This window comes from Xiphophorus maculatus, chromosome 4, assembly GCF_002775205.1.
Source record: "Xiphophorus maculatus strain JP 163 A chromosome 4, X_maculatus-5.0-male, whole genome shotgun sequence".
Lineage (NCBI taxonomy): Eukaryota > Metazoa > Chordata > Actinopteri > Cyprinodontiformes > Poeciliidae > Xiphophorus > Xiphophorus maculatus.
Window position 1 is genome coordinate 32210926 of NC_036446.1, and position 27547 is coordinate 32238472.

Sequence of the window (27547 nt, forward strand, 5' to 3'; positions counted from 1 at the left end):
AACTACTGTATGTTCTTTGTTAAACACAGCATGGACAAATGAAGATGAACTGTGGAGGTGGACAGACGGCCTCCTGCCTTGTGATCCCTCAGTCTGCCTGCAATAACCCTGGGAAGGACGGCTACACTGACCTTCAGTGCTTATTGAGGAATATCGACTGATCCATTGATAAACTCTTTACCTCAGAAAGCCGCACCTGGACACACAGATACCAAGTTTATAAAGTAGATTTCTCAGAAAGTCAAGAAACTGTCATTTTGATAAAAAATAAAAGGTTTTATCACTAACTCTGTAAGAGGAGGTCAGTTTTACCCCATCCAAGGTGCTGTACATATATAGTCTGGTATTTATAAAAAATAAATATCTCCGCCACATTGTTTTTAAAAAGTATATCGTACACACAGAACTGTTTTCAGAAATGTTTTCATCTACGTGAACCTGCACAAATCTGCCACTGAGCGCTGTTTTAAACATGCCAAACCCGTAGGGGGCAGTGTAGCGCACAGCTAAAACCTGTCAGCCAATCAGAATCCTTCAAAACAACCATGACTTCCTGTTAGAAATTAAACAAGGTGGCAGGAGGTTCATTTGCGTGGATAGATCTGAAGGTTGAACTACTTTTAAATAGTGTATTAGAAATTCAAGTTATTGAAACTAAACACTTTTGATTTGTGTCAAAGCAAATATGTGGACATACTGGCGCTTTGTTTGTCACACACTGCAATGTGCAGGACCCTAAATCTCCAAAACATGTGAAGGGGATATCATTAAAAGCAAACAAAATCTAAAATGATATGTTAAAAATGCTCTTTGTAATGGCTGGAATAGTAGAGATGACGACAAAAACAAATAGAGATAAGAAGAAATGAAGAACTGAGGCAGAGAAAGGCTAGTGAGAAATTAACGACAGAATGAGAGCATGAAATGTTCAGACAGAAAGACATCCTCGCAGCATCACTTCAATAAAGCTGTCTACATGTCAGGTGGTGTGTATGCTGCGTGACATTTACAGCGGCACAAACACACACGCCGGCTCTGAGCTTCTGTGTTTTAAGTGTCTTACAGCACACTGGGCCAGACTGAGGCTTGACTCGCCTCTGGTAATCCAGAGAGTCAAGCAAGCTACATCCGACAAGAGTGAGAAGGGAAAGGCGTGTGTGTGTGTGAGTGTGTGTGTGTGGTGAGAGAGGAAAGCGCAGCGGCAAGAAAGTGAGAAGCAGCGCCGCGCTGATAAGAAGTGAGACTATTGATCTCTCTGCGGAGGCTGAGAGATTCCACCGAGCAATAAACGCCGACCGAGAAGGCACACCCAACAACAACACACAGACATGCACACACACACCCCAACACACGAGTCAACATGAGTCACGTAGAATAAATGCCACCCACATGTCCGTTGGCCAGGTCCAGCAGGTCCCGCAGTCTGCAGCCCCTCCGGTGCCTCCGCTCGTAGCAGATGCTGTTCTCCAGAACCACGTAGTCGGCCCCCACCGCCCTCAGGATGTCATACACTTCCTCTGGGGACCGCCGAGCATACACCTGATACACCTGCTCACACACACGCACACACACAGTAAACAGTGGATTTTATTCAGGTTTCTATGGATCGTTAATTCCCAGCAATATGTCTGGAGGGAGGAACCTCTCCCCTGGAAATGAATTAACAGGCACATTTAACTTTTAACTACCATTGGTTCAGCTTCAATTACGAGTCCTTTACAAAAACAAATGAAAAAAAAAAAGTAAAAGTGAAAAACAGCAGGATGGGAAAAAATAGAAGTATTGCAACAAATCACAGTCATAATTTGTCTGTTACAGATGACAAAGTAGATCCAAACAATGTTCTGCAAAAACAAGAAATGTGTCAGTAGGAATATTTAAAAAGTGTCACATTTAACCACGGCCCTAAGTTCACACAAAGATGGCAGTGATGAATCCTGGCAGAAGCCAAGGTCAGTCAACCAAAATTACTACAAATCAACAATACACCCAGGAAACAGAACAACAGCTAAAGGACAGCAGATCTCACTTTCCTCAGGTCCCAGTTCAATATTTAACAACAGAGTGGACATTCATTAGAGCACAGGTGTCAAACTCCAGTCCTCAAGGGCCAGTGTCCGGCAACTTTTAGATGTGCCTCTGCTGCACCACACCTGAACAGAATACTTTGGTCATTAGCAAGGCTCTGGACAACTGATCTACACAAGGAGGAGGTAATTAAACCATTTCATTCCAGAGTTTTGTACCTGTGGCACATCTAATAACTGCAGGACAGCGGCCCCCGAGGACTGGAGTTTGAGACCCCTGTTTGAGAGGGTTTCAAAGCCAAAACCACTGCAGACAAAAACAAAACAAAAAGGCACATCTCACATTTCCCACACACATCTAAATAATCCTCAAGACTCTTTGGAAAAATGTCTTTGAGTCTATAGAATGGTGTTGGTGGTGTTATATCTCATTTACAACAGCATTTCAGAACCAGACTGACAAGTCAAACACGGTGGTGGTAGTGTCATGGTCTGGGCTTCCTCGAGGTCTGGATGACTTGCTATAATTGATGGAATCATAAATTCTGCTCTTTACCAGAACATCCTGCAGCAGGGATGTCCAGTCATCAGAACTGGACCTTAAGCCCAATAGCACTTTGGTTCTACACCAGGACAATCATCCACAGCACAGTATGAAGAAATATATATTTTACAGTGGCACAGACAAAGTCGACACTTCCAATTCAGTAAGTGTAATATGAGGCTAACATGCTGTTCATTCTCACAAACTCTTCAAATTTTGTCTGACTGCTCACTGCTTGGAGTCGCCGGCTTCAAGGCAACAAGAAAATCTACTTCAAATTCCAGACATCTGCACTGCCGGACAGGACAACTTTAAACATATTCCTATGTGAGAACTACAACCTGTGGAATGAATAAATGACATTAGGGCATTTCTTTTTGGACAAACAAATATAATAAAGAAGCAAAGATAGAAAAAAAAGACAGAAAAAGAGATGAAAGGAGAAAGAAATGATTGTTTTACTTTTAAAAACTCATTTATTCACTCAGTAGTGATCCATATAAATATAGCAAACAGAACACCTTCATAATCCCAGATATTTTGATCACTCTTGCTCTAGCCAGACTCTTGAAAAATCAGTTTTCTGTTCATTATTAATTTTATATTTTCATCTCAAATAAATTGCCAACTTTGCTGGACCAAGACAAAAATTCAACAGATGTTTTTTTTTTCTTTTCATTCTTTTATTCCATCAGGTAAACCCCGTTAAGATCTAGATCTCATTTTCAAGAGGGACCTGAAACAAACTTCACTCTCCATCGGGGAATCGAACCCCGGTCTCCCACGTGACAGGCGGGGATACTCACCACTATACTAACGAGGAGATTTTTGACAAATGAAAAGCCAAAAATAAAAGACTGTTCTGTAAAACGTTCACCAAATGCTTCAAAAATGTCCCTAAGTAGTGGAAATAATAATAGAAATAAAGAAATAAAAGAAGAAAAAACAGAAATGAAAAAAATAAACAAAAGAAAGAAAGAGTTTATGGAAGAAGCAAAGAAAATGGAAATGTACATATTAAAGACACGCAAGTAATTTTAAAACTAGTATAGAAAATCTGGGTATAATTCAGATTTTTTAAGGTCTAAAACTGAGATTATTCAAGCTGTTTGAACAGCTGTGGTGTTAACACAAAGTTGTTTTTATTTGTGTGGCTGTGTATGACTCCATTTCCCGCGTCACACTGATAAAACAGTCGGTGTGACATGACGGTGACCCTGAACCCACTGCCCGTCCATGCTCTGCTTTCATCAGTCACCAGGTCACCTGTAGAATGGAACCAGCAGGTTTTACTTGCAGAAAAGGAGATTTAAATGTAAGAGCTCCTAACAAACACGCTGTGGGTTGAAAACGCTTAAAATATCCTGACAGTTACTTGATGTGAGTTGGTCTTATGCTTGATGGAGTTGTGTCAAATGGCCATGGATCAAAGTATTTAGACTTTATGTGGTGTGTTACCTTTGACACGCTCCTGCTAACGTCTCTATTCAAATACAGAAGAACTCAGCATCAACACATTTCTAACCATCAACAAAGACACACTGTGTTCGGAGTCTGTTGAACTCTAAACCCTCAAGCAACAAAAATATTTCATTACAAGTTGCAGGTGATGTTCACATGTAAGCAGATATGTGGGGAAACAAATGCATTTTGATCTGTTCTGGCCTTCCATCCACACAAAAACTCTGTTAAATAACACTAAAATGATTATTTCTGAAAAGTTCAATCAAAGTAAAAATTGGAGCAAACTTGCGGTCTGAGACAAATAATGCACCAATATGACCACAAACTTTGTCACAATTCACACATAGCATAGTCTTTTGCTTTAATAACTTTATATTCTAATACACCATTTAAAAGTAGTTCAACCTTTATATCCGTCCACACAAATGAACCTCCTGCAGCCATGTTTAATTCTTAACAGGAAGCCGTGCTAATTTTGAAGGATTTTGATTGGCTAACAGGTTTGCACAACACTGCCCCCTGTAGGTTTGGCATGTTTAAAACAATGCTCTGTGGGGGATTTGGGCAGATTCATATGGATAAAAGTTTTTCTGAAATCAACCCAGTGTGTATAATATTATTTTTTCAAATGATGTGGTGGAAATATACATTTTTATTTGTGTACAAGGCCTTAAAGTCTTGCTAAACTCCAAATCAACTTTTTTCTTGCTGATTAACTGTCTAAATTGGTTATTTAGGGTTTTACTCATATAGTTCTGTGCAAATTTTGATATTTTCATGTGAATGAGACCTAAAACTGTCTCAGTGTTGGCCTCCTTCGGTCAAATGCAGCCTAAGCAGTTGAAATTTCCGATTGGTTGCAGCAGTACAGCTTCGTACAACTTCGTCACAGCAACATGTTTGGGTATATAACAGTCTCTCTCAAACACACAGTCTCCAACAAAACAGAAAAATGTTGACAGATTTGTTGTTTCCTTTATTAAAAATACACTAGAAGGGTATGAAAAGTCAATAAACATTGACTTTTCAATGTTGCTAAGTTAACAACTTAGCCACTTTGTCGCTAAGTTGTCAACTTAGCGACAAAGTGGCTAAGTTACTTCTTTTGTCCAGCCGCGCTCACCCCCTCCACTCGTCCTCACACTCAGCTGTTTCTTGGCTCCGCCCACATTTATGGGCTTTTTCAGAATTTGCCAGGGTGGGGTTTAGCTTTCACAGGGGGGTAAGTTAGCTTTAATGATCTCTTCGGCTTACGAGTCAAGGTTTGTAGCAAATCATGCACAACCTCTGTGGATAACATCACATATTATGTAGCCAAAGAACAAAACCACAATGACAAGGATGGACTGTAAAGAGTTAAAAAGTCATTGTCATCCTAGAGTGGTGAAGGAATCTGTGAGGAGGGAAGCACTTTGGCTCAGAACCTTAAATCCACTAGAACCCAATTCACAACACATGCCTGTTTATTTATAACGGAGAACATCACATTATTTCCACTTAAACAGAAACTGAGATTCACTTCAAATCCAATGAAAAAAAAGAAAAGAATCAAGCAAATCATTAAATTACATCTATTTTTTAAAACACACACATTCACACACTTTGCAGGCTGAGTCTACAGCAGTGTCGTGGGTCATTAGTGAGGCCCCATGTGGGGCCCTGGCCTCGCCAGCGCCTCAGCATGGCTCGCTTCCCGCTGGGATGCAGAACACAGGCTGAGCTGGCCAGGATATTGACTTACACATCACTTCCTGCTCACTGAGAGGAAGGCGCATGCTGCATGAAGGAGCAGCCAGAGTGATGATCAGTGATCAGTTCTGTTATATAATCATGAGATATGGACATTATGGCACAGAGGTCAAAGACAAGATACTAAACAATGATACGACAGGAAAAGCCTTCAGTCAGAAAATAAAACATAAATCATTTGTTTTTTTAAGGTGTTAAACCGTCAGCAGCTTGATTGGAAACCCTGATAGCATTTCTAATCAACACACAGATAACTCCCACTTTACTGGAACGCAGACCTTTCAGACTGCATTTTCCTGCCCTGTATTGATTCTTACTTAATGGAAACACATTGTACTCTGTGCATCTACAGATCCATGTCTGCTTCACATGTTCAGTGAAGCCCTTTACATCTGCAGGTTGATCTCTGACGGGCCAAAGAGGGCCTGGATGCTACTGCACGGACAGATTCTTCTAAAGAAAATAAAGCCTTAAAGCTGAAGTAGGTAACATATAAAAATATGTTTTTTACATATTTGTTAAAACTGCCACCATCTCCTGACAGATAATCAGGGCGCTCATAATTATGATTGACAGCATTAAGACCCTCCTCCTGATCCTCATTGGTTGTTTCTGTATTTCTGCAGATGGCAGTAGGACCACAGGGAGGCAGAGGAGCTTGATTTCTTTCACAGATTATTTGTCTCAAGTTCTGCCGTCAGGACACTGTGACATTTTTAGCAAATATGTTAAAAATATACTTTTATAAAAAGTTACGTAGTGCAGCTTTAAAATATGGAAAAGTAACATTTCTGACACCGGAGGAGAAAATGATAGTTTACTGCTTAAATACTGGCATATTAAAATACTAAAAAATAAATAAATAAAACAAAGACACTTCATGGAATTTTGTTTGTTTTTCTGACACATAATCTATAAGTGGATGACATTCTAGCAACTAACATGCAATTCCCTCCAAGAGACAACCGCAAGATGCTAAAGAAAAAAAAAAGTTTTTAAAATGCCATCATGAGACAGGCAGCATATTGTTCATTTGAAAATGAATGTCTCTAATGTACAATCATGAAGAGTCAGCACGAGTTGAATTTTAATGTGAGATGTGCAGGGAGGAAACCTTTGCTCACTTATTGATGTTGAGTCCAACAGAAAGGCCTGAGCTTTTCACATGTTGTTGTTAGAAGGATTTTCAGCTGGAGATGACACCTTTACTACAAATGATCAAGCGCTCACTAAATGAATGCTTTTAATACATTTTAAGCAATAAAATGTTTACTTTCCTATTTAAAATAAGGGACTGTGGAGCGTGCTGTGGTGGCGCAGGGGGTTAGCACGCCCCACGTTTGGAGGCCTTAGTCCTCGACACGGACGTCGCGGGTTCGACTCCCGGTCCCGACGACCTTTGCCACATGTCTTCTCTCCTCACTCTCCTTCCTGTCTGCCTACTGTAGAAAAAATACGAGCCACTAGCGCCGCAAAAACTCTTCGGGGAAAAAAAATAAATAAATAAGGGACTGAATTATTTGGATAATTGCATCTTTTAATGTATTTCTAATGTTGTATAAAAAAGGACTTAAATGAAAAATCTTTATCCAATTAATCATCAGATTATCTAAGCTAAAAATGATTTGCAGTGGCAGTTTAATGCTGTGGGGATGCTTACATGGAGCTAAATAGAGAGCAGTGCAGGGAGAAAACCTGTTAGAGGCTAAAGAAGATCTGAGACTGGGGTTAAAGTTCACCTCCCAGCAGAACAACCACAGACATACAGCCAGAGCTGCAATGCAATGGTTTAGATCAAAGCACATTTAATGGCCTAATCAAAGCACAGACATCTGATTAAAAATCGGTCTCAAAACTATAAAATCAATGTTCATGGTGGCTCTCTGTCCAATCTGACTGAAATGACACTGACCCTGCAAAGATTTCATTCTGTAGATTGGCAAACATGAAAATAAAACTCAACATAAGCATGAGTATTTATGCTAGGCACTGTATCATTTTGATAAAATTATACAGTTATAATTTTATCAAAACTAAAAACAACATTACATGCCCTATTCTTTCTGAAACCTACAAAAAGAAAAAAAAAGGCTTTTACCTTGACACTCTGGGGTAAATTTCCCATAACTGAACTCAGAGTCCCTCTGGAGTTTTCTGATCTGATTGCTTTAGTTAAGTTTCACAGTTGCTGTGTAACATAAAGCCTGCAGGCAGTCAGGCAGGCGGCCGTACCTGTCTGGTCCGCTCCCGCAGGTCTTTATCTTCATAATGTGGGTGGTTGGTGAGAACTCTGCCTGTGCACAGCTTGATGCCGGCCAGGAGCTGCATGCTTCCAGCAAACACTGCCTGCTTCGGGGTCTTTGTGCTGTGGACAAACATAGTAGGACGACTCAACAGTCACATCTAAAAATATGATCCATCATCAATCCAAGATTGGGCTTTTACCCAGCTTAGAGAGGGAAACAGGAGAAATTAAAATGATAAAAAAGTTTTTTTTAAAAATGAATACATGGAGGAAAGGAGGAGAGAAACAGTCTGAAGGTTATTCACAGATGAATTTAGCCAGCAAAAAAAAAGAAATAAGTTGAATTGAATTTCACTTTGTTTTCCAGCTTTGGTATTCAGCCCACAGCTGCTCTCTGATCTGCAGCTATAATCTAAACACACTAAGAGTTTTTTTTTTTTTTTCCATTCAGAGAAGTGACTTTGAAGACAGCAGCCATCTACATGAAGAGTTAATATAAAAGTGTTCTTTGTTCAGACAAATTAAGCAACTCAACAAGAAGAACAAATACCAAGGACAAACACAGGGAAGCTGTTGTGTGTTAATAAGTCAGTTTCATAGCATGTCTGATTATAAAATGATTACTTCCTGTAAGCTTTACAAGGCCCACATATAGACAGAAGCTGGTCTGAAAAATATATGCATATAGCCGCAGGCAAAATGATCTTCTGTCAGGTGTTGGGTGGATTAGCAGTGGGATCCGTGTGAGTGGTGATCAGTCAGCACAAAAGTAGAGAATACAGAATACAGGAAATGTAGTTTTAGTCATGCAAGCCACTCTAAATAATAAATTAGTCTTTGTTTTAAATGTTAGTAAAAAAAAAAAACCTATGTTTACAGCAAACTGCTCAGATGTTACCATGTGACTCCTTTGCTCCGACCATCATAAATCAGTAAAGAAAGGCTAGTGATGAATTGGTCCAGACCAAAGACAACTTTTTTTTCCCATTTGGTGCCATTTGCGTTTTTTTCAAACGGATTATAATTTGTAAACATAGCCACGCCGATGACGATCAGTTCTCCCATTAGACAGGGACAGAGCACAGAGCTGGAAAAAAACCCCAACAGCATTAGAATGTGAAGAGGGACTCATTCAGCGCTGGTTTGGTGATGTGGAATCTCTAATTTTGGAACGGTGTCAGGAAATGCTGCTGCAAGCTGAATGAGACCCACAACATGGTGGCAGCAGCATCACTAAGCAGGAAACGGCGGATCCAGTACAATTTTAGTACGTGTAGTAGCAGCTTCATCAGCGATACTGAAAGCCTCATTTTTACCACGACGCCCAGCAACAGTGTCTCGTGAAGTCAAAAAAGACGTAGATATACTGTTGGTTCGGATCAAGGTCGGTCTGTATTCACACCAGAAGTAAAAACACACCAATCAAAAAGTGGGTCTCTGTTCGATTGTTTGGTTTTGCTTGAGTGTATTCACACCAGCACAAAAGGAACCAAAAGAGGAAGCAACAAACTCTGACACAGAAGGCATTAATACTCCATAGAAAAAAAAAACATCTCAAATGCTATTTTTATATCGTCATACATCATAGCCCTCAGGGTGCATTTACACCAGACCGGTTGGCCGCAGCTGCAGGTCAATGGACTATGGAAGTCCGGTTTGTTTGGGGAGGTGTGAGTGGTCCACTGAAAAACATACATTACATCTTGTTTTACTTCAAGTGAACCAAATCCAGGAAGTAGATTTCAGTGCAGGGCATTGTGGGTAAACAGTTCAGGAGATCCAAAGGACAAGTTTCCTTAGTATGAAGAACTGAATGTCTTTCTTGGCATTTTCAGTTCAGTTTCAAAATGTCCTTTTTGTATGACAAGCTCTATTGTGACCAATAGATATAATATAATATAACTTTGACCAACAGAATGCAGCAAACCCTACTGAAGAGTGTCCGTTCTGTGAAACGGCATGGAAAAGAAAACAAAATCGGCTAAAATCGGGTGTTGTCTGGTCAAAGACTTCGAAGAACTCTGGAGTGATTGGAATCTGGTCACAAAACAATGATTGTGCATCCTGACTTTGTGATTGACTTTAAGTAAAACTTGTGAACCATCCGTAAGACAGAGAAGAGCATTATCAATGTTTTATTCCATCTATAAAGAACTCTAATTCCAGCTCAACGGCTCCTGCATGCACAAAGGTAAGAGCTCCTGAGTGCTAATCAGGACAATGACTGATGGTGAGATTCAGAGTGATTAGGGGTGATCTTATTGGACTCATAAGCAGGACTAGATTACTGAAGTCCCACTTGAAAAGTGAGTACAGTAGTTCAATGAAGAAAACCACTCAGACTCTCCCTGAGAATTGAGACACAAACACCACAGAACAGAGCGCAGATTGAGCCTTTCCTCAAAGGACGAATGGGGGCCAAATGTTGCTTATTTAGACCATTTAAAAACACGACAAGGAGCAGAACGAAGGAAGCAGAGGAGGGAGTCAGACAAAAGAGTTGCAAAAAAAAAAATCGATTTCCATTGAACAGTTGACAGACAAATGAGTAGAGGCGCATGTTTCCTGGATAGAAGCGATTGACTAATTTGTCTTAATTACACCGACAGATGAACACAAATGCAAACAGGAGAAGCTGGAAGACTGAAGCTACTGAGACCGGCCCTGAATTACCAGGAGGAGCAGCGTGAGTTACTAGGCTAACCTTTTTCTTCGACAGGGTGAAAAAGGGAGACTGCTCCTGCCATAAAAATGTCAGCTTTGGTTAAATGGGCTAGCACTTAAAATAAGGTGCCTTTATGACTTTTTAATAATCTTCCCTCTCTGAATAAGGGTGGAAGGAGATCAAATCTGGTCGCTGGTCAGTTATAAAGTTGTTTCTTGTGTTGCTTGTGACTGCATGGCAGCAACCAGAGTCCCACAAACACAAACAATACTTTTAAAAAAGATCCCGTTTGTAACACACTCCTATAAAACACCAGTCACTTAAAGAACTAACAATCCAGATAACACTGTGTGGTGGGACCTTGGGGAATGTAGTCTTCTATTTTTCTATTTTTGAATTATGTTCTACACAGAAAATCACCCAGAGCCAATGAGTCTGAGTTTGAAAAAAGAATTACTTGTACACATTTTGCAATAATAAAAAGAAAATGCTCCCCACAGACCCAAACAGCTTACAAGGATTAAACACAGTCGAATATAAACAACCAACATTTTCTCCCGCACTCCATCCTGAATGACAGTCTTCAAGGATTTTGTTTTTCCCATTGTTTCCACTGACAGCTCTGTTGACGGGGCCACGGTTCCCATCAATCAGCTGGTGGCAACAAATTGTTGCAAGCATTCCCCTTAAGCTACCCCCATTAGCATATGTAGATCTGTGTAAATTACAAGGTAGTTCTATACGTCATTCCTGATTTATAAGACAGGAAAACTCTTAAAAGTTTTAAAAGCCAGAATCATTATCTCTTAACTGAAAAACTTCTTTTTCTCTCCCCCAATTGGATTTTTGTCTTTTTACAAAATGCAGCAACTATCCGAGAGTCCTTTATGCTTTATGGGGTTTTTAAAACAGGGGAGGCACAACTAGCGACTAAAGGTCAGTGATGCTGCGTGTTTTATGAGAACACAAAGTAGCCGGTTTAGATGAGAGTGTTCAAGTGTGACTACATCTACCTCTTCATTTACTGAACTCCATTTTCATTTATTTTATGAAAATGGATCCTACCATCTAATCATGTTTGACCATGATGGGCAATAAGAGTTGTTTTGATGTTGCCAAATATGTATTTGGTATGTCAACATCAGTATTAAGGATGAGCTCATCAGTCAGCCAGTGATTAGCAGTCGAACAAGCAAACAACATTTTCCTTATAAATGCATCAAAACAGAACTCACTTTTTGCGAGTGTCAGGAAGAATCCTGCTTTTGCTCCTTTTTTAAAACAATTACTAGCAGTCTGCCCACTAGATGGCAGCACTGTCAATGCAGTTGATGGTATGTGTTGAAAATGCATCAATAGGCATTACTGCTACACATATGCAGGGTTTCCCACAGAAAACGTGCTCAGCCCCGTGGTCGGCCCACAGTGTTTCTGTATTTAAAAAAATGGTAAGTTGACAAGAACTGTTAAAATATCAGTGAGTAATTATGTTACTGGAAGACATTGTTGACAATACTTAGACACAACAATTGTCTTAATAACAACAACAAAAAATACAATTAAAATAAATAATATGCATTTTCTGCACTTCTGTCAAATCCCAATTAAGTAATTAGAGGGTCTTTACTATGTAACGTTGGTCACATTTATAGATGACCCAAGGCACAAGTGAACTAAGCAGCTGCTTAATTTTTATAATTGTTCATCAAGAATGACATTGCTGTTAAATTTGATTTAATGGTTTCAGAATAGATCAATTAAAATATTTTAAATTGTTTAATATTTACATTTAAGATTTAAAGGAGCTGGCAAGTTTACTTTGTAACAGTGCAAAGAACAATCTTCATAGTTTTATTTTGTTTTGTTACCATAGCAACAATCTGATGCGATAAGTTTAATCTTTGTGTTTGAACTCAGCCTGTTCACAAGCACATCTCAGGAAATTACAATTAGCAGTGATTACTTTTCAGCGCTGCCAATTAATCTTATCCCCTGTTCCGAGATTCCAATAAATCTGTATTGAAATGCTGTTAGTGATGTTTAAATCATCTTCTACTCAAGGCCTCATGCAACCTTAGGCCGGCTCTGCATGACGAGCTGGAATCGCTACTCTGCACATCGAGAGACCAACAGGAAGACGTATGTGGCACTACCAGCAAAAGCGCCGTAAAGATATATATACCGGTAGGGAGCAAGCTTTACCTTTTACTGACTGTTGAGTTTTGAATAAGCTCCACTGAGGCTGTTTGTTTTGTTTGTCTGGGCTCATTGTTACGGGGTTTTTTCTGATTTTTCTGTCATCTGGCTGGCCCTGTAGCTCTCGCTCACATGTTGCAGCCGCGGCCGCGCGCTCAGAAGTGCCTGACAGGACAATAGGAGCGGAGCAGAGAGGCCTTTTGATATGACGCGGTTTGATGTGGTGTCGCGTGACAACGGGGCGAGTGCAACAACTCCTACATTGGCTAAACTACCAGCACATTAACGCACCGAGGAACACATACAAACTTTATCTGTGTTTGCAGCACAGACACAGCTGGGCAGTGAGATGTAAACACAAGACGCCGAACATAATTCTTTGTTCACACTGATAAATCATTCTCACTGCCCTCCACGCTCAACAGCGCGACAATAGGTTATATTTGCGATTTGCATTGAGCTTAGGCAAGCAATGCAAGCGCTGTGCCTTTTAAACTCGCTGAAGTATTCGCCAAAGAAAAATGAGTCCTTACAAGGGCAACACAAATGAACCTGCTCTGCAAGAACACTTTCCAAATCGTCCAGCTTGAGTGGAAGGTGGCGCGAGTGATCTGCGCCAAGTTGAACCTCAGAGTTTCTGTTTGCTGGCTGCATTGTGTGCCTACATGTCATTACCCCGCAGGAAGCACGATAGTTGTCTCAGCGTCAACCTGAAAGCTGTTTCAGGGTGACGCTGAGACAACAATCGTGATGAAAGAGAAAAACATTCATGTCATAATGTTAAATCACAGGAAAACAGAAGGATGTAAAGTGTTAAGTTCATCTAAAGAGACAGAAGAAAGCTGAACATACACAGCGTTGAAAAGTATTCACACATTTATCATTTTTCATGATGCACCAAATTACATAATTGCGAAGTGAAAGAAACAGAATACACCTTTAACTGTACAAATGCAGCTCTAAAACCGGTCATGCTTTTCTATTCAGGCTGTCTCAGCCAATACGTTTCACAGCCATCTTTTATTTTATCCACCTCAAGCTTCATCACATTAAATAAGAAAATCTATGAAAATCTATTTCCAAACCTAAAAGGCCACAGACCTTTTAAATAAATTTACGACTAGACTTTTTATGTGAATACATTTTTTTTCAGTTCTTGGAACTCTTTGTTTAGGTTTACAAAATTCAAAACAGAACATTATGAGAGACAGGTGACTAAATAAACAAAAAAAAACTTTCTATAACTTGTGTACTTTGTAGACACATTTATACTTTAATCATGTTCTGGGTGAAAAGATACATTTTCATTTGTGAAGATTCAGTTATTTTTTCCGTCAGTTACAGTTGGCAGACTAATATATCAGGGTAGGTGTCTAAGAGGCCAAAGCTGAAGTGAACTCTAGAATCTAGACAAAATATAAATCAATCAATCAATCAATCAATCAATCAATCAATCAATCAATCAATCAATCAATCATAATAGTATTCAAGGTGTGTGAACACTTTTACAAAGCCTAAACTGAAACACTTATTTGTAAAAAATAATCTTCCATGAGTAGTTGTTGCTGAAACATGACCACTGGTCCTGGTACTGTAGTTTTCACAACTACTTGGACTTTATTTTTAAAGCACTTGCTGTATAAACAACTAAGTGTTACAGTGAAATTTGCTGACTGGTCCACAGGAGCCTGTTCCTCCTCTGACTGGCTCTCCATGCTGAGTAGCCAGATGAGCCTCCTGAATCTGCAGCAAAACTGCTGTCAAAGCTCTCATTAATAATTTCCACTGCAGACTTCATAATTCTCCAATGCACACCATATATATCTCAGCTCAGAGTGTTGAGGAGGGGGGAGTTCAGAAAAAAAAACTAGCAAAAGAATCTTTTAGAATTAAATTTAGTACATAAGGCTGAGTTTTATGTACGTTGTCTGCTTTTTGGACTTGTGAAACTTGTCAAAACCAAAGTGAAACTGTGACTGTTGCACTGTAACATCAATCTGATTGTGTTGTGCACACAGTGAGGTGTGCTGGGAGCTTTCTGGCTGTTTCTGGCAGCGGTGTGCAGGAACCTGCAGGGCGGCGACAGCCCAGAGCCCTGGGAGTCCTGCAATCAGCCGTTTGTGGGAAACACACGCCTCAGCTTGGGCTACTCCTCTCTGCGCTGCACCTGTTAACAAACCCACTGCCTTTTCTGCCTCTGTGCCCAGTAGCGGTCAGGGAGCTGGGCAGAGAACAGCTTTTCATTTTCTATGATTGTTTATTGGGAGCTTAGCGTCAGTCTGCAGCTGGGCCGGGAAATCATGGCACATTATTAAGAGGAAAACTGAGTTATGCTGCTGCTAAAATAACAACAGTCGCCATTTTATCCCATGAGTCAGATTTATACATTTGTAAAGATTGCACTTACTCTCACAGGAGTGTTAATAATCCCTCATATCAATCTGCTTTGCCATGCAAATGAGAACACAAGGCGTGAGTCATTAGATTCAATGAAGGTAGTTTTATCTCCTGTCTAATAACTTTATCCTGATCCAACACCTAATCCTAATTGTGACTTAAAGGGCCACTGTTATAGGATTTCTATGCAAATAGTGCAATTTTAAAGCACAATCAAGCAACTTTGTTACCTTCTGTTGTTAAAAATTATGTATATATCAAAGACTTAAAAAAATTTCTGACCTTGTAATTTAATACCTTGAAATTGTGCCTCTGTCCCTTTACAAACTTCTGGTCTTTTTGAAACTCTGCCGTCAGGAAATTATCACATGGCTCCTCTATTAACCCTTTAACAGCGTTTTTAGCAGCATTGCACCAAGAAGTTGCATGTAGAATGAGCTCAGCAGACATGCAGTTGCACCAGGTGTTTGCTAATTGCTGCTGGCTAGTCTGAAGGAGCTGAGTGGGGGAGACGCCAGGGAGGGAGGCTCTGTGTGGCAGAAATGCGAAAGCTTGGAAACTGCAGCTCCGAGGAGGAGCTGTGTGGAAAAGACAGGGCTGGATCCACCCAGTGATTGGATGTTCCCATGGGGACGTAACTCACCAGCAGAACACAACACCCCTCTGGAACAGGCAGTTAGTTCTCCATCAAAACAGGAATATTTATCAATCTAGATAGACTTTCAGGAAAATATTTCCTGTCTTTAGTGAATCATTTTGAAAATACAGATGTTGTGCTCTGAAGTGGCTCTGGAGCCAATCAGTTATTGGCCACCACTACTAAAGTTTTCTGGTTACACCACTGCCTGAGTCAAGGTCAAGTCAAAGTCATCGTTCTTCTTTGAGATTTTCACTTGGCTTTTACGTAAACCTGACTTTGAGAAAATCCAAGACCGAACTGGGAGTACTCTGCTATGTGTCCTCCCCACCTGACGCCGTACCCAGAAGTCACCACTGATCATCAACCAGATTCAGGTTTGGACTTTGGCTAGGCCATCATAACCTGTAAATATGCTGTCATCTCAACCCATTATTTGAGCTTTGGTTGTGTGTTCAGGGTGGCTGTCCTGCTGGAAGGTGAATCTGCAGCTACTGCAGCCTCTAACAGGTTTTCCTTCAAGGATTATCCTGTGTTCAGCCTTTGCAGTCCCTGGTGAAGGAACAGAATCCCCACAGCATGATGCTGCTGCCAACATGTTTCACTATTTACTAAGTGAAGTCTAAATTTTCGCACTAAATGTTAGCTGGGGGTATCAGCCTAAAATACCTTAGAACATTTTAAATGATGTATTTTTTACCTTCTTCTCTACATTTATGCCCAGCTTGTTTGTCTATGACATTGAATTCTATTAAAATACAAAGAAATTTGTAAACTGTTCCATTACAAAATGTAACAAAGTTCAATGGGGTGAACACTTTTTCAAATAATTGTAAGCAAAGACATGAAGATAGGGCTGTCTGATAGGGCTGATTTTGCTCATGTGCAGATGCAGCTCTATTATTATTATTTTTCTTTCATAAACTGGATTTTATATAACAAGAGTGCACTTTACCTGAGTGTTCTTGTTTACTGATTAATTGAAAATCATTTTTTGAGTCGGAGAAAACAGCCTGAGACTGAGGGTACTTCAAGTCTTCAGTATTTATTAAATGTCGATACTTGACACAAGATGGCACATACTGATTAAAATCTGTTTAGAAATGTTCTTTGGCCTAAAAGCTCCATTATACACTCTGTATCCACTTTATTAGGTACACCTGATCACTTGCAAAGAGTGAATCAACCAATTGCATTGCAGCGATGCATTTGAGCACAGGAGAGACAACTAGTGTAAGTTCAACTGAACTGTCTGAATGGGGAACAAATGGGATTTTAGTGATTTTAAATATGTTGTGTTTGTTAGAACCAGAGGACTCAGGGGTCAGTCTGAGGGCTTCACAAACTGCTGAACTACTTGGATTTACCGGTACATACACATCCATTTATGGAGAAAATTTTAAAAAGAGAAAGTATTCAGTGGGCAACAATTAAATCTGCAGCAGATAATTTTAAAAAATATGTTTTTTAACATATTTGCTTAAACTGTCACCATGTCCTGACAGTATAGTATGAGACAGATAATTGAGCTCATGTTCCTCCTCCCTGTAATCCTACTGCCATCTGCAAAAATGCACTACTGCTGGTACAAAGCAACCAATCAGAACCAGGGGGAGGGTCTTACAGTGTCATTCTCATGTACGCACCATTGTGTTTGCTGTATATTTCTTGTCTTTTTTCTTCTATTTGTAGATTCTGGAAGGGGATTAATGATGAAAGAATATAGAAAGATTTCTCGCAAATTTTCAAAAGTACAAACACAAAATGATAGTTTGGATTACAAAAAAAATAAAAATCATCAACTGTCAGAGACTCTGGGAACTGCCTGCAAAACTGTCACTACTTCTGCCCTCTGATATCCGTTTTAGACATGAGCATTTTGTAGATTAACTCAATTAAACCCTCATTGGTGGTCTGCATGTAGATCTAAATACATCTGAATCGGATCATTCCTTCCAGCTGCTTATTCTACTGCCCAACCATTACTGCCGTTTAATGTATAACCCCGTATTTCAGTCTGGTTGAACTGCAGGAACCTATATTGCTCTCCTCATCTCATATACAGCTACATTACACCCCCTGCAGCTACAATTACAGCAATGAGTTCCTAACAGCTTTCCATAAACACACCATCTGGTCATAAACCATGCTAGCTTCTGTTTGCACGAGTCTGTCCTTGTTCTCGCTCGTCATTACGAACCTTCTGTGTAAAACTAAACAACCTCAGTTCACTAGGAGAACACAGTTTAACTCAAGTCCCTTTTCGACCCCCTAGCCCCCCATCTTAACGCTCTCATCTGGAATGTAATTAGCGCAGCAGCAAGAAGCTTAGCGCTGCCCCCTGCTCTCAGCCCCCGCCGCGGTAACCGTGAGGCAGCCTCAAATCCCCACTGCCTGACAGGATTATCTGAGAGGGAAGGGAACCCATGTCACACACACACATTTACATTTGCAGTGCAGACCTCTTCTTCTGCTGCCTTAATATCCGTGTCCTTCAGTCGCTGTGCCATTTAACTATTTGTCTAATAGGATTAGATCAAAATGATCTTTTTTATCTTTTTGCCCACTGCCTGGGTGGACATAATACACATCAATAACTCGGGATTCCTGGAGAAAGCAAGTGATAATCTATTAGAAACACCTCAGCCTGGTCCAGTTTGACGGGTTCTGTTCAACAGGAGAGTTTCACCCTGGGCTAATGAAAAAAAACCTCCCAGTTCACGAGGAAATTTCTCTACAATTCAAAGGATTCTACAAAATCTGACACCTCCAACTCCTGTGCCATCGTCATTTCTACAGCCACTGTTTTATTCACATGGCTTGAAAACGGCGATGTGGCTAGCATACGGCTAAGTGTTTCGAAAGGCTGGACTGCTGCATGATGAAGAGGACGCCACGAGCTTGAGAGCGAGACGGAAGGATTATTAAGAGTACGGCTGAAACGATTAATCATGATGAATTGAAGTAATTATCAGCTAAATTAGTAATTCATATACAGACTCAACAAATGATAATTTGCTGAAAAACAGCATAGAGCAGTAATTAAGCCAAAACTGTATAAAATATGTATACATTTTGAATGTAATTTATTAAATATGTTTTACCCAAAACACCTCGAGTGACAGTTTTACTTTCACCCAGTTCAAATTCACAAATAGAATGCTTCATTATTGCATTTTAGGCAAAAAACAAATATTTTCTTATTTAAAAATAACTGAATTATTTGTTTATTTGCACCTTTGAATTAATTTCCAATATTATATTCAGAAAGACTGAAGTGGTTCAATGAAAATTCTGTAGAAAGTGGCAATTTTTCTAACCAATTAGTCAATTACTCGTCAGAATAATCTAGTGCTAAAATAATTTAGTTGCATCCCTAATTGAGAATAATAATGAAAGAAAGACGGGCAGAGACGCACAGAAACCACAAAAACAATTTCATAGTTACTCGATTATGCTATAAAATGGCACTATTTGCATGGAAAACACATAATACTGCCCCTTTAAAAGATTTCTTACTTACTTGAACTTCAACCCAGTTTTATGTTGTTGAGTTCCCAAGAGAAAAAACGGACCAAATAAAGTTAGCAATAGTTTTCTGACACATCCTCTTGCCCAATTTCTTTCCCTTGCTTTGGTTTTACAAATTATCTTCTTTGCCCATTGTTCCCTTGGCACCACCTCTTGGTTAGGAGCTAATCATCACACATTTACAGTCAAGAAAAGTTTGTGTAGTCTCAGAGTGCCTCTGGGTGACCGGGGGGACCGTACAGACCCTCATGATGTGGTACAGACGGCCAAACGTACGTGACATGGGTCTGGAGGAGCACCGACGGTCCGGTGGACCATATTCTTATGAAAGTGACTAGGGAATTAAAGACATTGATTTGCATTTTGGCCTGGTTTTTGTTAAATGAATAATTAAAAGTGTCATGTACAGAATAGTTGTTCATCTGAGTCCATATTTCAACCCATTTTAAGTCTTAAATGGACCAGATGTTTTATTTTATTTTTATTATGTCCTGGTTAGAAAAACCTGAGAGCTGAAGGAGCGTGTGGTTTCTTTTAAATAACATGCACACTGGGGAGGTATATGATTAGGAGCAGCTTAATAATTCAGGGCCCTACCCTGCCGCCATCTCCAACAATATGACCCAAATGAAATTGACTGAAAAAAAGAGGTTTCATAGACAGACATCTGCTAAAATACTTTTTCTCAGTTCAGTAATGTCTTCATGAAACAGTAAAAAAAACTTATCTTTTTAAGCTCAGAAGATTTTGACACATCATCTAAAATAGTCAATAGACATTCACTAAGATTCTAGTAAGAAATCCAATTTTAAGTTCACATGTTTCATCTTTTCCTACAGCTTGCATAAGTCATGCTGTGAATAAATCAGTTTGTTTCTGTTCTCAGTTCATGTTTTCAACAGCACTGACAGGTTTCAGACCTGGGGATAATAAGTACTTCCTCCTACTCACCCCACACCAGTTCAACATGAATTCTCATCCCTCCATCTAGCAGAACAGTAAGCAATAGAGGTGTCCGTTAAAACTTATTGTGATTAATCTGTAGACCTTCAACCCATTGGGTGCTAAAAAAAACCCCAACTGCTAGTTGGTTTTTTTTTTGTCTGGCACTAGCAAAGTCTTTAAAGACTTTGCTAGTGCCTTAGCAAAGTCTTTACAGTGGACCCCAGATGGTTAGGGACCTCAACTGTCTGAGACCTCCAATAAAAACACTAACAGCAGTCTATTTAACACCACAAACTATAACCCAATATGCATCAATACCCACAGTTTTTAGCACTACAGCAGAAGTAGTTTGGTAAAAAGTAGCCCCTGGTTCAAGGCTTGGCTTTGTACAGAGGGTCCAAATCCATGGCTATTGGGAAACAATTGCTTCCTGGATGCATGGACTCTGTTGAAGTGATGGAAACACTTTCACCTCCACAAACTTCCATTGCTCCATTGCTTCTTCCCAGTTGGCCATATTTGGTTACTCTTAACTCATGTTTGATCTCGAGAGGTTTTGCGAGATTTCCTGTCTGACATATGATATGTGTGGGATCTCTCAGCCTTTGAAAATCAACCAACAATTTTAAAAGCTTGCTGTGCAAACAAGGCATAGTGTTATACGAGTCTCAATCCACAGTTTTTAATCACTTTCTGGACTCTACTGTTGTCATGGACAGAGACCATTGTCTCCAGGCTGCAGCGGTTCTCCTGTTGGAGCGGTTGCTCAGCGTCAGGGGACTCAGTCTACATAAACATCCCGGGTTTCAGGCGCCACTTAAACGTACATAAACAGCCTATATAGCTAAAAGGGCTAAATTCTGGAGAAATAAATATCCCCACAGTTGAAACTCACCTTTAAAGGCTTGCAGCTTTATTTGCAGGCCACAAATACGCAAAATTTATTCCGGTACACAATTCTTCACTACTTTGCAAAGCCCATTACAGAATCTTGTAATAAAATGATATAAGTTGATGTGTGGCAAAAACCTGGAAAAGCTTAAGAACAATGAATATTTCTGCAATGCAATGTGTGTGTTGGAGCTCCAAAATACAGAGCAACAGCATGGGGCCACTCCAAATCAGAGCGCTGCTTCTGCTCCCATCAGGCTGATCTTCTTCAAGCCCAGAGCCCCAGAGACTCCGAGGTGGGTTAGAGCTTCTCCAGCAGCTGGGCTCCTTCCACCACTCCTATGTCTTATTCATGGCGACCCATCGTCTCTCATCACTCATCAGCCAGACTCCCCCACAAACTGGCATCACACACTCACACACACACGAACACCCCCACTAATCAAGGACATCAGGCGAAGCGAAGCTTGATCTAGCGAAACAAGCTAATCAAATTTGCATCAATATAATAGGTGCTCCAGATCTGTAAATTTGGGTGCATGTGTGAGCATGTGTGTAAGTACCTAATCCAGGTCATCAGCTCCACTGTGTCTGGATCATAGAACTCCCTGAGCTCTGATAGCTCCTCCATCAGCTTAGGCCAGAACTACAGAGGGAGAGAAGGGGGAGAAGAGGAAGAAAGAGGAGAGATGGAAAGCCATGGGTTTACCTTTATTAAGACACAAAGTACAACAACAAACCTATTCATCCTTAAAACTGCACTGATTGAAAGAGGTGCATCTCAACTGATTAGAACATCCTCAAAAAGTTATTGACACCAGCAATTCAATTCCATACAGTAAACCTTTACAATACAAATGTTATATCAGCTCGTTACGCATTTTATGATTTTATATCTGCTAATTTGGTGCTTATCACTTACAGATGATTAAAATCAAATTTCTTTGAAATGTTAATTATTTCTAAAACCAATAAAATGCCTTTCCAGTACAGAAATGTGGGCCTACTGGACAATAAAGAAACTGTCAGGGTTTTCCCCAGGAACCTTGCCTGGTGGTCGGGGTGTTGGGGCTGTCCACCAGCGCCTCACCAGGTCTTTGCATAAAAAAAAGGTTAAAGTTGACAGGAAATTTGAAAATATGAGTAGGTAACTATGTGTACCCGGATGACATTATTGGACACCAACGATAGAGTCGTAAAAAAGGCAAATACCAAAAACGTAAATAAAAAATATAACTTTTTACACTTTGGTTAAATCCTAATTAAGTAATCAGCCTGTGGATCTTAAAACAAGCTACGTAATGCTGGTCACACTTAAAAGCAAAAGTAAATAAAAAGGAATATTATATAAATGGACAATATTGACTATTTGTATGCTTTAATAATATTGTTAGGGTACTAAATCTAAGTTTGTATAGTATTACATTTTCTTGCGTTTTCTTAAATTCACCAATTTGTTCAATAATGTCTGCAGCTTGATGTAGGATTTTGATTTGCTGTGTGATTGGTTTCTACTTTGACGGGATGAAAAATACCTGTCTGTGATGATGTGGTCCATTACATTCATTTTATCAAGTTACAGCGCAGACACACAGCCAAGTGTAATGAGAGTATGTGAGATGTAAACACACACAGATCTGCATTCATCTTTGTTCACAGAAATATGCTCTCACAGTCTCAATGCGTGCTCAACGCCAACATCGGTATCCTCTGAAAAGACAGCCTTCATAGAAGGATCATTTACATGATCTCTGAATCACAGAATTTAGCATAAAAACATAGGATATCATAGAATTTGGTTATTTGTGAATATCATAAACCAAATCTCTAAAGATGGAGGTGTTGCATAGGTGTACCCTAACAACATCCACAGTGAAAGGATAACTAAACAGAGCATGACTTCTCTGCTGTTGTCTCTCAGCCAGCCTGTTTTGTGACCTAATCCGAAGGCTGAGCTCTCAATCTGTCCATTCTGGAAAATTACACACTGACCGTGGACTCCAAGGCCGTCAGGCTGCCTGGGTCATTCCCCAATAAGTTACACTGAGCTGGTCCTGGGGATTTGAGGGAGAGCAGGACAAGCCAGGCTGAAGTTAGCTGACTGGACTGATCATAAGTTTAAGGGGCAGCATTATGTAAAATCAACTTTTTTACACCATGTTATAATGTTTCTCCCTCATCAAAAACATACTTGAAGCGTTGCCTTGATTCTTTCATGCGTGGTTGAGAAATCCTTTAATCTCCATGGCAACCATTTAGCTGTGCAAAATGCCTGATTGGCTTCCCTTCAAGAGCTAATCCTCGAAGAGGCAGTTTCCAAGCTTCCACCTCACAGAGTAGCCCCCTCCCATGACTCCATCACCCAGCTCCTTCAGACTAGCCGGTAACAATTAGCAAACATCTGGTGGGACTGCACCAGATGTTTGCAGCTGTGGAGCTCATTATATGAGTTACTTCTCAGAACAACGCTGGTTGTTAAAGCGTCAAAAGAGGAGCCATGTTGTGATGACTTCCTGAAGTTGCAGTTTCATAAAGAGCAGGAGTTTTTAGAGACAGAGGCCCGATTTCAAGGAGCTAAATTACGAAGTCTAATTTCATTTAAGTCATATTTAATATATACATTATCTTTATAATAACATATGTTAACATAGCTACTTGATTGGGGTATAAAATGGCACTATAAGCCTGGAAAACACAAAAAAATGGCCCCTTTAAGAAACAGACTTCTAAAATAAGAGCTGTGCTTCATGGAGAGATCAAGTTGATTGTTGTCAAACCTTTGAAAGGAATCATCTCTGCCTGTGTTGACTATACTCTGTTGGCCCAAGGAAATATTAAGAGAAAAAAGTAAAAATCTCAAAGCTTTTAGGCCTCCATCGCAGAGGCGTATTCCTAGAGATCAACCAAATTATTGACTGATATAGCAGGACAGAGTAGGATTCCCCTAAGCTGGTAATGGTTAGGAACAGAGAGCAAAAGCAAACTTCTTCTAATTTTCAACTTGCAGGTACAAACAAGAAGTCAGGCAGCGACAGAAACCCTTCTCTGTGACCTTATACTCCTCATAGACAGCAGGTAATCCTAAAGAAACATGGGAAACACAACACATTTACTGCACTTTAGCTTCAGCAATTTATCTCATTTATTCTCGTGTTCAAAGTAAGGCACTTTACATTGCTTAAAGTTTAAATGACTTTTAAAGTTAGGCTTTGTTTATTTCTTCCCTTAGGTGATTCAGCCTTGCTCACAACGTTCGTTAGGACCTATTCAAACTGACCGAGGATTATTGATGGGTCTGCCAATAGGACAACGATCATAAAGCAGCAGGAAAACGGCCTACCTTATAATACAGCCAGCCAATCATCAGCACTGGAACTGCATATCTGATAAACCGCAGCTGCAAACAGAGAGGATAACAAAAAATACTCAGGTGCAAAGTTAGATGTACAAAATGAGAAAAGTCAGAAACATAGGTGGCTCTTGGAAAACATGTAACAACATAAGACTGGGATGAGAGACAGAGCAGCTCTGTTCCCCAACTATCAAGAATTTAATTCCTGCTGTGATCATGTTAGGACCACACTGACACCTAGTGGTGAGGCACAGAGGGTAGCATTATGAGTCACACTCACATTAAACCAGCGTTTCTCAATTCCGGTCCTCAGGCCTCCCTGCCCTGCATGTTTTAGGTGTTTCCCTTCTGTTACACACCTGGATTGAATTTATGGGTGATTAACAAGCTTTTGCAGCACTTGATGGTCATGCAATCATTTGAATCAGCTGTTCTGGAATAGAGGCACATCTAAAACATGCAGAGCAGGGGGGCCTGAGGACTGGAATTGAGAAGCACTGCATTAAACCAACAAATCATTTAAAACTTTCACATAGAAGCACATTAATGTATACAAATCAATCAAATCAAGGAGATCCGATTTACTAGAAAATTAAAGAAATATAAAAAACTGCGAAATACTTAATCAAAATGACAAATAAAAACATACAGAGAAAACTAGACTTGGACATGAAAGAAAGGCTTGTACCAGAACTTTAGTGTTGCAGCGGAGAGCTTTGAGAAGCAGAGTCCACAGGTCGGTCCCACACACACCATATGCCGCGACCGCACACATGTGGCCTGTCCAAATGTATTTCATTCTGTGGGAAAATACACGAGTGGAGTCAAGTTTCTGATCTGAAAACAGAAAAACAGGCTGAGCTCCCATCATGGAGAGAAAAGTAGGAACGCAGCATGGAAATCTGTACTCCAAGCTCTTCAGCCTTTATCTTGCCAACAGAAGCTAGGTACTGGTGTTGAAAACAGGGAACTTAAATTTAGTAGCAAAAAAAAAAGTGTTGGTCCAGATCTTATTATTCTTCAGCAGCCTTTGAAGCAAAGGGAAAGATGAAACAGGAGAGTGAACAAGGTGAGACATCATGGGACAGAAGTTCACTGGTACGTCGAGGATGAGGCTGGAAGAGGTGCAGAAATATCCAGAAATAAGTCTGTTTAATGCAAAGCAGCTGTCTGACAGACACTGCTTTCTGCTCTTTTGGTCTTTCGTTCTTAATCATCATGTCTGAGAAAGTGCTGACATCAGGCATGGCACTTTTCTCCAAATACAACCTCCATTGTATTAAAAGCTTCTGTGGTTCTGTGAGAACAAAGTCAGCACCTGGACTGCAACAGGAATCTGTTTTATAAACTGTTTGCTTTCATTAGATTTTTTATTAATTGAAGCATCCCTGACTTCAGTCTCTGTGGTGTCTTGAGTTACTGATGTTCTCTGCTGGATTAACGTTTGAGCAAGAGTTTTTGTGCCTGATGAAGAAAACATCGTTTGTCGATGTTCAAAACTTAACATTGACCCCTCCTCTAAAGGTGGAACACAGGAGGGAAACACAAACAGCTCCTCATCAAAGCAGCTTCGTTCTTCCAGTGCAATCTGCTCCACTCGGTGACCATATTGAAAGTAACAGAAGGTAAATTTTAGTTGGTGCTGACCCAATGTGGAAGACTGTAAATCTCATCACAACACACTGCTTTTTTCCACAGCTACAAGATTTTTACTCCTCTCAAAACTGGAACCTTATTTTGTAAGTGCACTGATAAGAAATCTCTCATTGTGATTAAACATCACTGGAAGGATTTTATAGTAAAGTTCATAAAGTGGTTTTGAATTACAATTCTTTAGAATTCGGTACTTAAACTGAAATTTGATGTACAGAACCACAGAAGCTTATCATTATCATGACAATGATAATGATATGATAATGGATGATTCATTATCATCAATAATAATATTTTTGTCCTTTCTCCAACTTTTGCATTTGTAAAATGAAATTGGATCCTTTCTGCAAACTGTATCTTTAGCTAAATGAAGCAAATGAACAAAACTGACAGATAAATGTCCAAACATCACTGCAAATTAGCTATAATTGATGGCAGTTGTTTACCCAACACAACTGCAGACAATCAAAATATGATTCAGCAAGTAGATTAAAGAGTGCATGCACAGCCAGGTGATTGGATCTGTTTTAGTATTCACATTTCTTCTCCTAACATTTGTTTTGTAGTTAGACCGAACATCACACATTGTCACATCAAAGCTGAAAAAAGTTTTTAAATGATTCATCATGGTTTCATATTTTTACATCAGAAAACCTGGCACTTTAAAAGAGCTTTTGACAGACACTGTATGTTGGACAGCAGAGTGCTTTTGGTGTGCATTTAAAAAAATGGCTTATCATTTAAAATCTAGACTTAGTTCAACCTAAAATAAAGCAGGATGAAAGACGAAAGTAATTGCGATGCTAAGCAGAAACCTGACAGTTCCAGGTGGCGAGTAAAATTGATCAGAGCATTGATATTTTTTAAATAATTTTCCTCTGCTTTCTGGCTTTCGTATAACTAAAAAAATGATGATGAAAACACAAAACTTATCACTCAATGTCATAAATATTACAGTTCACCAAATGCAAAGACAAGTATATCCATACCTTGGTATTTTGCTACATTTTCATGATCTAATTAACAGACAAAGAATCTGAAGGTACTTCTGTTTCAGAAGCTCAGATTCCTCATTGACTAACTGCTGGCTCAGATGTCGGCCTCACAATGAAGGTTGTGAGCAATCGTCTCTCATTGGTTGTAGATCACAAAATGTGTGGATGAGGACCAATGACCACTTTTCTGTTTTGTTTGATTCAGAATGTAAAATAAAACTTGGAGAAAGTGAGAGAACCTCATTTAAATCACACC

General features: G+C 39.7%; 1 protein-coding gene across 3 annotated transcripts in view; it reads right to left on the reverse strand.

Annotated features, from left to right (window-relative positions):
- Positions 1 to 27547, reverse strand: part of dpy19l3 (dpy-19 like C-mannosyltransferase 3) — a 57133-nt gene that overhangs the window by 3872 nt on the left and 25714 nt on the right. Inside the window, exons 13-18 of one of the 3 annotated variants that reach the window (XM_023332246.1) lie at positions 25332 to 25443; positions 24632 to 24688; positions 21855 to 21937; positions 8017 to 8149; positions 1390 to 1548; positions 182 to 196 (exon numbers count right to left, since the gene is read on the reverse strand). In XM_023332246.1, the coding sequence (XP_023188014.1) occupies positions 182 to 196; positions 1390 to 1548; positions 8017 to 8149; positions 21855 to 21937; positions 24632 to 24688; positions 25332 to 25443 (559 nt within the window). Of the gene's footprint in view, positions 1 to 131; positions 197 to 1389; positions 1549 to 8016; positions 8150 to 21854; positions 21938 to 24631; positions 24689 to 25331; positions 25444 to 27547 lie in introns of all 3 variants that reach the window. The other 2 variants (XM_023332248.1, XM_023332247.1) reach the window with 2 other exon arrangements.